Source organism: Ammospiza nelsoni, chromosome 6 (assembly GCF_027579445.1).
Source record: "Ammospiza nelsoni isolate bAmmNel1 chromosome 6, bAmmNel1.pri, whole genome shotgun sequence".
In the NCBI taxonomy this organism is placed as follows: domain Eukaryota; kingdom Metazoa; phylum Chordata; class Aves; order Passeriformes; family Passerellidae; genus Ammospiza; species Ammospiza nelsoni.
This window is the reverse complement of record NC_080638.1, coordinates 37,957,249-37,970,628: the sequence shown is the minus strand read 5'-3', so window position 1 is coordinate 37,970,628 and position 13,380 is coordinate 37,957,249. Positions and strand designations below refer to the sequence as shown.

Here is a 13,380-nt window from a genome sequence, read left to right as displayed (position 1 = left end):
GTTAGGCTTTTTTTTTGCCTTTTTTTTCCTCAAAGACATTTAAAGTACATTTACTGCAAATGCTTCCAGTTCAGCAGTAAGATGTTGGCTAATGTTTTTGGGTTTTTCTGGTTTTCTTAACACTTCTCTCTATGATTGTCAATTCCTTTCAGCAACTATAATCCCTTTTCATATCAGCTGCTAATGCAAGCCAATAAAGCAACAGGGAGCTGTATGGATCCTGTTTCATTAAAAAAAGAAAGGCAAGAGAACAGGTTCTGTAGCTTCAGCAGGAAACAAAAAGACACAAGCCCATATTCATTCAGTCACACCCACCCCAAAACACACACAAGTCAAAGGGTGACAATAGAAGTATTCTAACTGGGGGACAGAGGAGTGGAAATAAAGAGCTTTCTGTCATCTCCCACATTTCTGGCTACAGTATATCTCTGCATCAACGTTCAGCTTCTGATCTCCAGAAGTACCATCATTTTCTTTAAATATGTACATATAGATTGGGACTGGTTAAGGCAGTTCTGTCTGGACAGACAGGACCTTTCAAGGTGATTATTAACATATGAGCAAATTAGTGATGATTATACAAATTCCTGTAGGAAGCTTTTCTAAACATCAACATAACAGCTGAACCATAGTGTAGAAATTAGTGTAGAGATTGATTTAGGTCAGTTCAGAAGGAGAAGAAACTAGTTTATTTGTCCTTTAGTGTCAGAAAAATAAACATAACAAAAAATTAGTATAAGAATTTTAAAACACTTTTTGTAAGGTATGAATGGGTCATCTTCTCTTGCCCTTGAAACAGTTTCCTTAATTTCAGTGATAAAACAAGAGAACGAAGCTTGACCTTCCTTGATTTAAAGGAAAGCTTATTAAAGACATAAGAAAAATCTCACAAGCATTTGGAGTTATTGTTTACCATCTTTCAGCTGTAGATGTAGTCTTAGTGGCATATCCTAGTGCAGTTTCAGCACTGGCAGTTCAGTCACTATTTATTACTGAGTGTTGTTCTTCTTTTCAAAATACCTCCAATAGCAAAGGACCTTTCTAAATAGAACAAATACATAATACCAATGGTTTTATTTAGGGATGAAATGTCCGGATCTTTTCATTCTCATACTCTAGATCACAAAAATAAAAACAGAAAAGCTTTCCAACTCCCTAAAGATGTAACTACTCCTATTGCTTTGATTAACTTTCACCTTTTGCCAAAACTATAAGGTAACAGACTTTAGCCTGATCTAACCATCTCCATGTCCACCTTAGGCTGAGGCATCTCAAAACAGAAGAAATAAAGAGAATAAATATTTTTGTAATCATGGAAAAGCTGGCAAATCTTCCACTGTAGTGACACTGTACGTACTGTATTTTAGAATTATGCACTGCAAAGATGCAAAAAACTACAATCTTTGTTGTTCATAATATAAGCATATACATATAGCAGCTTTGTTTAGTTCTATGAAATGAAAACTGTAAATATCTGTTACAGACTATCTGCCTCAATTACTTGGAGATAAATTGGATAAACACATGAATATTGTGAAACACATGTCAGTTTTGAAATTAGCAAGTATACTAAGATGGATGGATATTTGCCAAAGCACAAAACATAGAAAGAGGAATACTGTATTGATCTGCACTAAGCATATACATTTCTGCTATGTATCTTCTGTTGATACACAAACAAGTGTGCATAGACTCTTACATTTGTACTAGAACATGAAAAGACTACAAAAGTTTGCAAAACAAAGAGCTATTTATGCCTCTTACCCCTTTTGCTAAAATTTCCCATTGCACCATCTTACTCTTTTCCTGTCTTGAAAATTTAGTGCCATAATACAAGTTAAATACTTTCAATGCTCATCTCTTGATAGAGCTCCCTTCCTAAACTAAAAAGTGTTAAAAATAAAATCCACACAAAAAAAAAATCATCTGGCTCCACAGCAGTGCTCCTTCTTCACTTGATCTTTACATTTACAGTAAGAATAATTTTCAGCATTGATTCACTATTACTATTCTGGGCATCCTTTCAATTCACTGAAAATGTAGCTACAAAAAAATCAGAGCCATCAAATTGTTATTGTCTTCCTCCTGACCCCACATGTATCGTTCCAATTCCCATTTCATTACTCCTTCCCATCCACCAATACTGTCTCACTAATTTTGTACTGATAAGACATTTTTGCACACACTATAATAATTTCATCTCTGACATTTACCATATAAGTGATGAAACACAGCAAAAGGGATACTTTCTGCCAATCTGTTTAAGAAATGTATCTAAAGGATGACAATTTCTTGCTACCCTTAAAATCCAAATTTGCACCTATTATCTTAAGATACTGCCAAAGAATATGGAGATAAATCGAGGAGGGGAAAATAATCCCTCAAATAGTACCACTGGGAATGACAAGTGATGTATTCCCACCCCCCCAGGTAAGCAGTAGCTCCAGGCCAGGCTTTGGTTTAAATTTCCATTCCTGCAAGCAGGGCACCAACCACTGAGGCACTCCAATATTCAGTGCAGCAATACCAACATCCCTTTTTGCATCTAACCTATAGCAGCTAGAAAAAATAGTAGGTGCCTTTGTCAGTGAAAGAAAAAAAAATAAGAGCAGCATTAGGTTTTTCCTGTAGTCCATATTTTGACACTTTCCATATAAATAAATACTACCAGTATTCCTGTTTAGAAAACACTTAAAAACATGGCAGCCTTCACTTCATGTCTCCAGGGTCCACTCCTGTGCTCATTCCTGCTTGCTTTCATCTAAAAAAATTTGACATAAAAGATTTATTCTACTTGCTTTTTTAAGAACACTTTTGCTACCATCTTTGAATTTTTCTTTGTTAAATTGGAATTTAAATTACACAGGGCTGACACTGATGGCAAGATTCAACAAAGAAAGAAACAAAATCAATGTATGGTTCTCCATGCACTACAGAGAATAGCCAGATCTCTTAGTCTGAGTTTCACACAGGCCTCCATACTAGACAGGACACTACTAAAACTAATGAAAAAAAATTTAGCAGTCTTCAGCAAAACTTCTTTATGACATCCCTACTCAATTCTTAGTGCCTGAGAGCACATCAATGCATGCTTCAAACCTCTCCTAGATCAAGGTACTTCTATAAAAACAAGAGGTATGATAAGAAAACAAAATATGTATTTCTTCTATTTATTTCATAGTTCATAGTAAGGATGCCTCATTCAAGAAATAAGCCCTATTTGAGTTTGATTTTTCTGTCCCCACCTTAGCACCTCAACAGTCTAGAGAGACAAATGCTACTGAGGAAAGGATGGTCCCAGTCATTATGTTGAAACATGCTCATTTGACTGCAACACTTAATGGTATGATTCCCTCGCTGAGTGATTAAGGCAGTCAGAGAGACACCTACATTCAGTTCAGGTTTTGACTGACTGCTCTAACCAATGATTTCTGTGATAGGCAGAACCATTTTCTTCTCTCTGAGCTTTAATGGAGTTACAGACCGACAGTCAAGTAGGCACCGGAATGCCAATTTTAGAACTAATCCCAGAATCACAGAACAACTCAGGTTTGAAAGACCTTGGGGACCTCTGTCTGCACAAAGCAGAAACAACTTAGAGCAGGTTACTCAGATTCTTGCCCAGCTGAGTTCTTAATATCTCTCAAAAGAGAGCTTTGAGATCTCTCCTGGCAACCTGTTCTGACATGCAATTGCTTCAACTGTAAAAAACCAAACCACCAACACCCCCTCACATTTCTTACTATATATTGCAACACACATTCATTACATCTTGTGCTATTAATGTGCATGTCCACAAAAAATTTACTTTCATCTTCTCTCTACGTATCCACTAGGTAGCTCACAACAGCAGTTCATATCTCCCTTGAACTGTCTCAAAACAAAGTAAACCCAGTTCTTCAGTGTCTATTTGCACATAACACGCTCCACGCCCCAGTATCACCTTGATGGCTCTTTGCTGGAGAATATACAGGCAAGGCAGCATGTACAATCAAAAGGTAAGCAATTGCATATGTATCTGCAAAAGAGATTTAGGTCCTGAAGAACACCAGTTTGGTGAATACCAGAGATACATTTACACTGATCTCAGGCATTCTTAACAGATATGTGTCATTCATATGAACAGACAAGGAACATAAAATGTACTGTGCTCAAAAGAAAAAAAGGTCTTATAAATTTATTGTATAAATATAACAAAGTATCAAAGAAAAATGTTTATATTTATTTGGAAGTTGTAAATACTAGTCTTTGTATGTCTCTGCATCTCTCACAAAAAACGATAACTCACTACAATGCTGAACAGTGCATAAACACAGAATAAAATTTCCGTGTTCCCAAAAACATAAGGCAAAAGACAATACGACAATACATGGTCACAAACAGAAGCCAAAGAACAACTCCTAGGAAACCATACTAACCAATCAGACAGAAGGCTCAGCATGCAGTACTTAACTACTTCAGTGACTGCGCTCTCATTGTTTACAGCTTTGGATCAAATCCACATTGCTCCTCCTAATGCAGAAAGCTTTCCCCTAGTTTTTCCATTGTTCTGTTTATAAGAAATGCATTTATACACACAGACAAGGCAGTGCAAAGCTGAAAATTTACAGGCTGAAGAATTTCTGAGCTGTAAGACAAGAGTGTTATGCGCACACATGCCAAACAAGACTGGACTGATGTCTACAGACACCATATACAGAACATTCTGCTGCCTAGCACATGCACAGTAAAACAACCAATGGCAGCTTGGTAGCTATTTTACCAGCTATAAATACATTTGCTCTCAATACCTTACCTGTTTTTGTCTTCCCAAGTGCAGCATTACTGTATAGCTAAATAAACCACAACTAAAGAAATTCTGGCCCCAGTCTGTACCTGCAACCTCTCCAATGTAAATGGTGCAAAGGATACCAGTAACCACATACACACTACTCAGCTAGTAGCAACTGCATGTAGGATTTACTAAGTAAAGCCATTCAAACAAAAACAGTGTTGAATATCTATAATCTCCTCTATAGAGATGAGTCACTTCAGACTGATCAGAAACCCAAAACAATATATGCTTTCAATAAAGCATAGTATATGCTTTCCCAAAATTTAATGCTACTTTTATTTCCAAGTTACCTTAATCCCAAATCTTTTAACAGGAGTTTTTACTGTCCTATTCACACTATGCTTGCTTTATGGCAGCTTTCTCATATGGGCTCTTGAAATAACCCAGACTTCACAACCCATAGTCTGATCAACATTTTAAAGACTATTTATCCATTTGTCTATATCTTCCCTATTCCCTACAATGTATGTGTGCAAGTTCTGGCTGAAGTAGAGTTAATTTTCTTCACAGTGACAACATGATATACTCTGCAACTACATATATATGATAGCTGAGCATCAGAGAATTATGCTACAAAAAAGGCCCAAGCACATATACATACCTTCACACACTCCACCATATAATAATTGCTACCATCATTATGTCTGGCAGGTGCTGGCTTTGAAAGAAAGAAGTACACAGTCCTCACCACTAGCCAAATTTTCAAAACTATGTACAGCTTAAATAATGACAAACTGATTTCAATTTGTTTTAAGAGTAAGGCTGAATCTTTAGACTACAGTCCTATTAAGTCCTGGGTTAGCTAATAAAATAACATTGATCCTTCTTCTGTTTAATTTATGGTTTTCAACATGAATTTACAGGGGATAAAGCTTGTCCAAGCATCAAAGTGCAAGGCTCCACCTCCTTTTGCTGATAATGGCTCAGCATTGGAAGTTTTATTTAATTTGCTTTCTGCTAACTTCCCTGTATTCTTCCTTCCTAATTATATCCATCCAAATCAAACTTTGTTTCATTTCAATTTTCTTTCAACACCTACCTTGACTAAAACAGAGGCTGAAGTGGTGCTAAAATAAGCAGGAAGGAAGAGTTTGAGGAATTACAATTTGATGACAATTTAGGGCATTTTAGGGACTCATTAGAATTAAGCCATTGCAGGAAAAATTTCATCTTTCTGGGAACACAGCTTCATCCTTATCAAATACATCAACAGAACCTTTAGGATTCACAAACACTTAGCAGCACTGAGGCTCTGCTTTATAGCCATAATATACCAAAGATGCAAAAAATATTCTGGATACTCTTGAAAACTATGATAAGGAAGAAATACAAGAGTCCTGCCTCTTAAGATCTGACTAGCCCACAAAAACATAGGTTAAAATGTCATGTCAGAATAAGAAATTCTATTAAGGGTGTTCATCAACCTGAGATCCATGCCTTGAAAATAGAGCAGACTTCTAGGCTATTTTCAAGGGGACTGTTTACACAAAAGAGAATTGCTGGTATCTATAATCCATGCTGTGTAGGCAACGCTTGCTTCCAGTAGTGATATAACTTTATCTACTGATAGGACAAAGATACAAGGAGAATATTACATAATAAAATATGCACTTGAATTTTATCTGTAGTCCCATTTTTATCTGATTTTTTTAAAAAGAGAAGCAGACTTGTGTGCAGAATATTGATTTTTTTCCTTCTCTGCCAATAGTTCAAGTAGGTAACACACATGGAATAAGACAGTGAATCCAAGACCAGAGAAAACAACGCTTGCTATCTTTTAAAATTAAAAGTTTTACTGATTACTCCCTAAATAGGAAACTCCTTCCATTTGTATCGCTTCTATGACTAAAGCAGATAGTAAATTGGCAGTCAGCACAGTGACTTCTTTCACAGAGCCTTTGGCAGAATAATAGCCATAACACATTCCAAGACATACAGCAGGTTTGTATCTGCACCCTTCTAATTGTTTCTTTGCCATCAAAGGATGGCAAAGATGTTAGGATACCCTAAGACAGAAAAGAGAATGGAACTTTGCTAGAAATGCTAGAGGACTTGCCATATGGAGTGTATGGGATAGTGGTAATGGTATTTGAAATCCCTGCTGAAAAAGCAATTCAAATCAGAGAGCAAGTTCTGTTTGCCTTGTCTTTTTTTAAATAATCTTTTTACTTCTAAGGTTCTTAGCTACCTACTTGATACTTATTTCAACAGCTTTTCAGACACATTACTGTTTGAGCACAGGCTTTAGGCAACTCTCAAAAAATATCGTATCTTTACTGTGCTTAGCCTAAAGGTTAATCATAAGTCAGTCCCACAACACATACAGCAAGATCATGAGTTTTGAGGTAGGTTATTTAATCTGAACCAAATACATTCACACAGAGTCAAGATACACAGAGTAAAGGAACAAAGTAAATGGGACCAGACAAAAGAGCAGGCAGCTTCTCAAGTGAAGTGAAAACCACAGAGAAAAAGCCCAGTACCATGGATGGCACTGGAGAGCTTACTTACCTGGACTGTAATTATACCTCCAGAGAAAAGAGAGATCTTTAAAAACTCAAACTTAAAAAAAAATACTCTCTTATATCTCACCTACAGACAAGCCAGATTCAAAAGAAGTGTTAACAGAGGTGAAAGACTTTTTACATGAAGATAACTGTGACAGGGAAATAAGAGACAAAACCCAGATAAGTGATAGACCATCCTGAAGTGTAAATAGACCTACAGTACTTATGTTAACAAAGAAGTCACTTCTCAGCCACAACAAAATTTTGGGCAATTTCAAGACATATAATATATTTAGCAGAAAGAGTTACACATATGTTTATAAAGATCAAATGTTCCATTACTGTTTGCAATTCACTTTCACTATGCATGAAATATAATTTCCTTCTGGATTTCTTCTTGTTCTTTCAATAGCTTTAGATCATCACTTTCCTTCTTTTCTATTAACCAATGATTCTGTTATAGAATATGCTCTATATTTTCATTCATATACTAATTTGATACACATACATCAATATATAGGTAATGTAAGTAATACAGCATCCTAAACTGTTCACTTTGTTTGGTATTATAAGGCACATTTCCCCCAAATTCTGCTAAAGGAGAATAGTATGTGTTGCAGAAAACCACCTTGCTCATGAGATATGCATAACCAGAGGAACACCAAGCACTCACCACTCACTATTTCACTACTACTGCCTGTTATCTACCAGTCTGACACTATTCAATAAACCTGTGTTACAAAGAGGGAGATCACATGCAGTAAGTATATACAAAAAGCATTATGTATATATTTAACAAATATATTTAAAAGAGTAAGGATTCCAGAAATTTTTTTAAGTTCCAAGTGTAAGACAAGCATTGAAACACTCATAACAGGCACTCATATTTATGAGGTAACAAGTCCCCATTACAGAATTTGGAAACTAAGCAATTCAAATGCTTTACTGCAGTATCAGAAGCAGGATAAATTCTGGAAAACAGATTTGTTCATATGGAAAAAAAGAAAACACATCCGAAATTATTCAGAGAGTGAATGCACAGTCTTGATGCTATCAAACAATTAAAAAACCCCTCCACAATCTAACAATAAACATAAATATGAAATACCACCAGTGCTTTTAGGGAAAAAGTATGGGAACATCTATGTTTTCTATCAGGCTGAATTAACTATGTTAAGAACTTTGTATTTTAGCAGGTTGTCTGAATGCACAGGAACTCTGTACACTTACATTATACTACAAATCTAGATTAGGGAGCTAATTTAAATCACTTCTATTCAGCTAATGAGATAAGCTATTTCTTAAGAATATGATTTTAGACAGTTAAATACCAGCAGAAGTATTTTATTTTTGGAAGCAACTTTATCCTGTTAAAGGGAGGTAATAGCTAAGACCAACCAGAACAAATAAAAAAATTTTTGAAGATCACAAGCAACAGATCAGAAAACTATTTCTAATCTAAAATAGAACAATAGTATCTTTAAAAGGATCATCACATGCTGCAGTTCTCTCTTGTTTAGGTGTCCAAAGTCATTAAACTACTGGTCCTGCAGTTAACCATGCTTGAGAATGGCTGGTTACTGCAGAAGGGAGATTACATTTTTTACAAACAAAATAGCACATCTCAGTCAGGAACGTGCATTCTTTTCCTTTCGGGACATCAGACAGACCTGCTCATTTTCCCTGTGATCTGTGAGCTTTTCTTCAAAGGAAGAGATGCAAACTTTTCCAGCTCAGATTTCAGACTAACCTGGTAATCATGCAGAAGCAAAATGCATGTGGGCAGGAGAAATTTAGCCATAAAGCCTTCCTCCTTCACAGCTAAGGTTTCACTGCCAGGGAAATCAGTGATGTCCTGAGCATTAATGGACTTGTCTCGTTCCCACAGCATGCTTGGCCAGCATGTAACTGCACTGGTTGCTAGGGAGCAGCGAGCTCATTCCACAGCATCACCAGCACCCTGCCCAAGGATGCTGGCACACACTCCCCAGCTGGGACACTCGGACTGGGGAACAGCACTGCAGTGCCTGCCAGCCTCCACTCTCCCAGGGCAGAGCATGCCAATACAGCAGGTGCTAACTTTAACTCTGCCTTCAAGGTTTTACATTCTGCTTTCCTGAGCCAGCCAGCGCAACACAGCACACAGAGAGGTCAGAATGGTCTCCACAGATACTGGCATGGATACCCCTTACTTTTAAAGGTCAATTCTGGACAAAGATGTTCTTCCTGAAGTTTTGGCAGACATATGATTTCCGTCACCAGAGCAGTAAGTGCCACCATTCTAAAATCCGTGCTAAAGGAGAACTAAGTAAAAATGGAAAAAGGCTGAAAAAATTATTCTTTTCAGTTGTTAAAGAAGCACAGTATTTGGAAGCATTTAAATAAGATAAACAGAAACCTTGTGATCTCCAGGCTGTACACAGTAGATTCCTAGAATGGACATCAGCTGTGAACAATCTGGGTCACTTCAAAGTCTAAACATGCAACCTTAATGCATTTTTTCACCTATTTGTCTCATTAGCACTCCACAGATCTCTTCAAAATAAAAGAAAAAAGATCTGCCACAGAATAAAGAAGTCATCCCACTTCTACATGCCAGAAGATTTATTAACTAACAATCTATCTGCATTACACAGAGATTGTAGCTAATGATTTTCCTGTACCTGTCACTTCAAATGCCATCCAAGAATTCTTAGTGCTGGTGAATTAACAAGCACATAAGGGAATACAGCTGTAGATATGCATAGATATCTATACATTCAAATCCTTAGGCAACTTCAAAATGCCTTTTTAACAACTGCATAAAGAAACATAAAAAGGAATGAAATGGAAGGCAAATTGGGGTAATTCACTCATCAAAGGCACAGAACAACAGCTCTGTTTGAGGGGGATAGGTAAACATAGAAGTATCAACTTTCCCCCTTACCTGTATTTTAGAAGACCAAGACACAAAATGCTCACAAATAACATATAAAATAATGTCATGGACACTCATGTATCAGTAAAATGCATTTCAAAATAAATGATTACTTTGAAGCAGAAATACATAACTAAGCCTTACCTGTCTCAACAATTTTTCAACAGCTGACATTACCATGAGCCCTCTCCACACAACTGGGGCAGTCTCTTCTATCAAGAAACCCATAGACATGCTGCAACAACAAACCAGAAACTTGAGCTTTACAGCACAATACCAAGTACATCTGAAAAGAAGCTTGATTTAAATAAAAACATATGCTCACCATGCGATTCCATAGTTCTTAAGGGGCCTCATTAGATTTTCTAAAACAAAAGCAAACAAGGGGTTTTTTTTGGATGGCAGATGGTTTTAGGGTATTTTGGGTTTTTTAAAAGAAATAAGCTTACACTTTTCTTTATCTTTTAAGAGCAATTTTCCCTCTCTATTTAAATAGTTATTTTTCCCCCTCATCCCTTCATTAAATGTATGGATTTATCTATTCTGCCCAAGAATCTGACTCCACTTTTTGTTAGGTTGTTACATTTTACTAATACCATTCATCTTTTGTCAGAATAACAATGTATTTGCCCATAAAATAATGTCACTTTGTGCTGCCAAAATCAATCTATTTTTATGAAATCTCTGTGCTGGAAGGCATAGATTCCCTATCAGGAATCACTAAAAGCTGAGTCATTTCTATTGGAACAAAACCAAAGTCATACAACATGGTGAGATTTCAATTCTTATTTTTTAATCTATCCTATTCACTAATCTCATGAATCAGAATAATATTCCCACTAACATACCAGAGATTTGGGGAATTTGTCTCCTTCTGTTAAATCTGCCACAGAAACCCCAGAGTACAGATACCAAATAAAACCATCCCTAAACTATACATTGTCAACAGCTCCAGGTAATTAGTCCCAGATTTCTTCAGGCTGATATAAATCTGCAGGACTTCTAAAGTTTCTGTAGGAACAAAAGATTCTTATTTGGATGTTGCAGATGTATTGTCCTTGTCATACATCTTATTCCTATGCCTCCTGTGTCAAGAATAAAAAGCAGGGAGGGAATACTATAATTGTTCTGCCAGCAAAGGGGTGTGCAAGCAGAAAGCAAACAAAACAATTAAAAAGAAGGCATTCAAAACAAAATATCACAAAAGCCAAAACTCTTCCTTGTGGTTTCTACCATCTAAATCCACACCTTATCTCAAAATGGCACACACACTCACAAAAAAGGACAAATAGCATTTTATTTGGTCTAGCTGATATCTCGGAAGAGCATGCACAGGCAGGGACTAGCAGAAAATAGGAAGAATACTTTAAACAACAGAAAATATACTATAATGCAGATTTTGACAGAAATCCTTGATGCACCCAAAGTAAAATACATAAAGAGAGTAAAATAAAAACTAAGTGAGTAAAATAAACAATGTGAGTAAAATAAAAACAGAGCATTCAAAGCTGAACTCCAAATTCAGACAAAATAACAGCCAGGAGCACAAAAATTCAATAGCTAAACTCTACAGATGAAAGCTCTCAAGCAATCAAGTAAGTGAGTATTCAAGCCATGTAATTTTGTAGAAATATGGTGGAGAATAAATTGGATGTTTTGGTTTACAAATCAAAAAGAACAAAACAGGAAGATAAACAAATCACTTGTATGACTATTGCATTCAGGAATGAGTTGGGAGCTATTGCTGAAAAAGAGACTGGCTTGGACTGACACACTGCACCAGTGCATACAGCTCTTCTTGACTTGTGCAGCTCTTCAATGTTGACTCGAGACTTGCTTTGGTGGCACTATAGTGTCTAACCACATTTCTAGCAATCACAGGCTTACTTCACCCCCTGCAGTAAGACAGTTTAGTTATGAAGAGAGTGATGGCATTGGAACATCAGCCTAGAGCCACATCTAGGCACTGTTTTGGTGGCTTGGTAAACAAGATATACACCCCCACAAGTTAAAATAGAAGTGTTAAAGGTATTGAGAGAAATTACTACACATTTACCTAAGAGAGTGGTTAAAAAAGATGTAGTAGGAAAAATGCACTTGCAACAGTGTATACCACTGCAGAGTAAAGGTTTCCTTCATTTCTTACCACGAAATAGGGAAAATTTTAAGACAAAACAAAACAAAAAGGGGAGGCCAAGCTTTGACTGCCAATTATGAGGCTCAGGAACTGGTGAGTAAGATGAATGGAAAAGATGCATTATTCTGGGAAGTTCACCACAATACTAAGCCACTCCTCAGTTCAGTCCAACTGCTCTACACTATGTGAGTCAAACATACAGAGACATCTCAACATCCACTACCTGCATGGACAATTTCTTCTGCACAGAGATCAGGTACACAGGCTGAGCTCACACACCTTCCAACATCTCTCTCTCCTTCACAAAACAGGAGAGTTGCTGTGAGTAGATAAACATTGACCTACAGAGCAGCAAAAGGGGCTTTTGCTTTTAAAAATATAAGCATGGTTTATTTCTCAACAGCACAGTTTCCTGTTATTAAAACTGCATCTTATTTTCTTTGGTTAACAACAAGGATTATAAAATGCTCTGAGCAGCAAGATTTAATCAAATTTATACAATGCAGAGGAACAATTCACAACTTGCTGTATATTCTGGCTATAATGTTCTGCATATTTTCAAAGTAGTACAAAATACTGCAGAGCTCCCCACTGTTTGCCTACTGCTAAAAATCATTCTTAAGACTAATCTCAAATCTAAAGTGCTTCAGTGGGCATTGGTAATCACCCTTGTCTCATCAAAAGCAACAGGCCTTCCTCCTTTTTCACTGTGGGTCTCATGAAGATTTCCTGAAACATAACATGTAAAGAAGATTTAGCTTAATGAGATCTCAGTAACATTTCTAATTCCCATTGCTTTTAGAGTATGCTTTTCTGTTATCAGAAGCCTACCATACAGCTCCAAAAATTTAACACAAAACAAAACAGATCTCCTAAACTCACAACACACAGCAATATACCATACCACCTGCCAAGAGATAAATAAGATTGCCTCGTTTGCAATTTTCCATAGGCTTGATGGCCCTAAGTAAAAGACTGCTGTGTT

General features: G+C 36.6%; 1 protein-coding gene across 5 annotated transcripts in view; it reads right to left on the bottom strand.

Moving 5' to 3' along the window:
- NUBPL (NUBP iron-sulfur cluster assembly factor, mitochondrial) overlaps positions 1 to 13,380 on the bottom strand; it is a 77,503-nt gene that overhangs the window by 41,154 nt on the left and 22,969 nt on the right. For 2 of the 5 annotated variants that reach the window (XM_059475103.1, XM_059475105.1), the window contains 2 exons: positions 10,584 to 10,623; positions 10,403 to 10,493 (listed from right to left, as the gene is read on the bottom strand). The exons of 2 other annotated variants lie outside the window; for them this stretch is intronic. In XM_059475103.1, the coding sequence (XP_059331086.1) occupies positions 10,403 to 10,493; positions 10,584 to 10,623 (131 nt within the window). The remainder of the gene's footprint in view (positions 1 to 10,402; positions 10,494 to 10,583; positions 10,624 to 13,380) is intronic. One more of the 5 variants, XM_059475106.1, reaches the window with a different exon arrangement.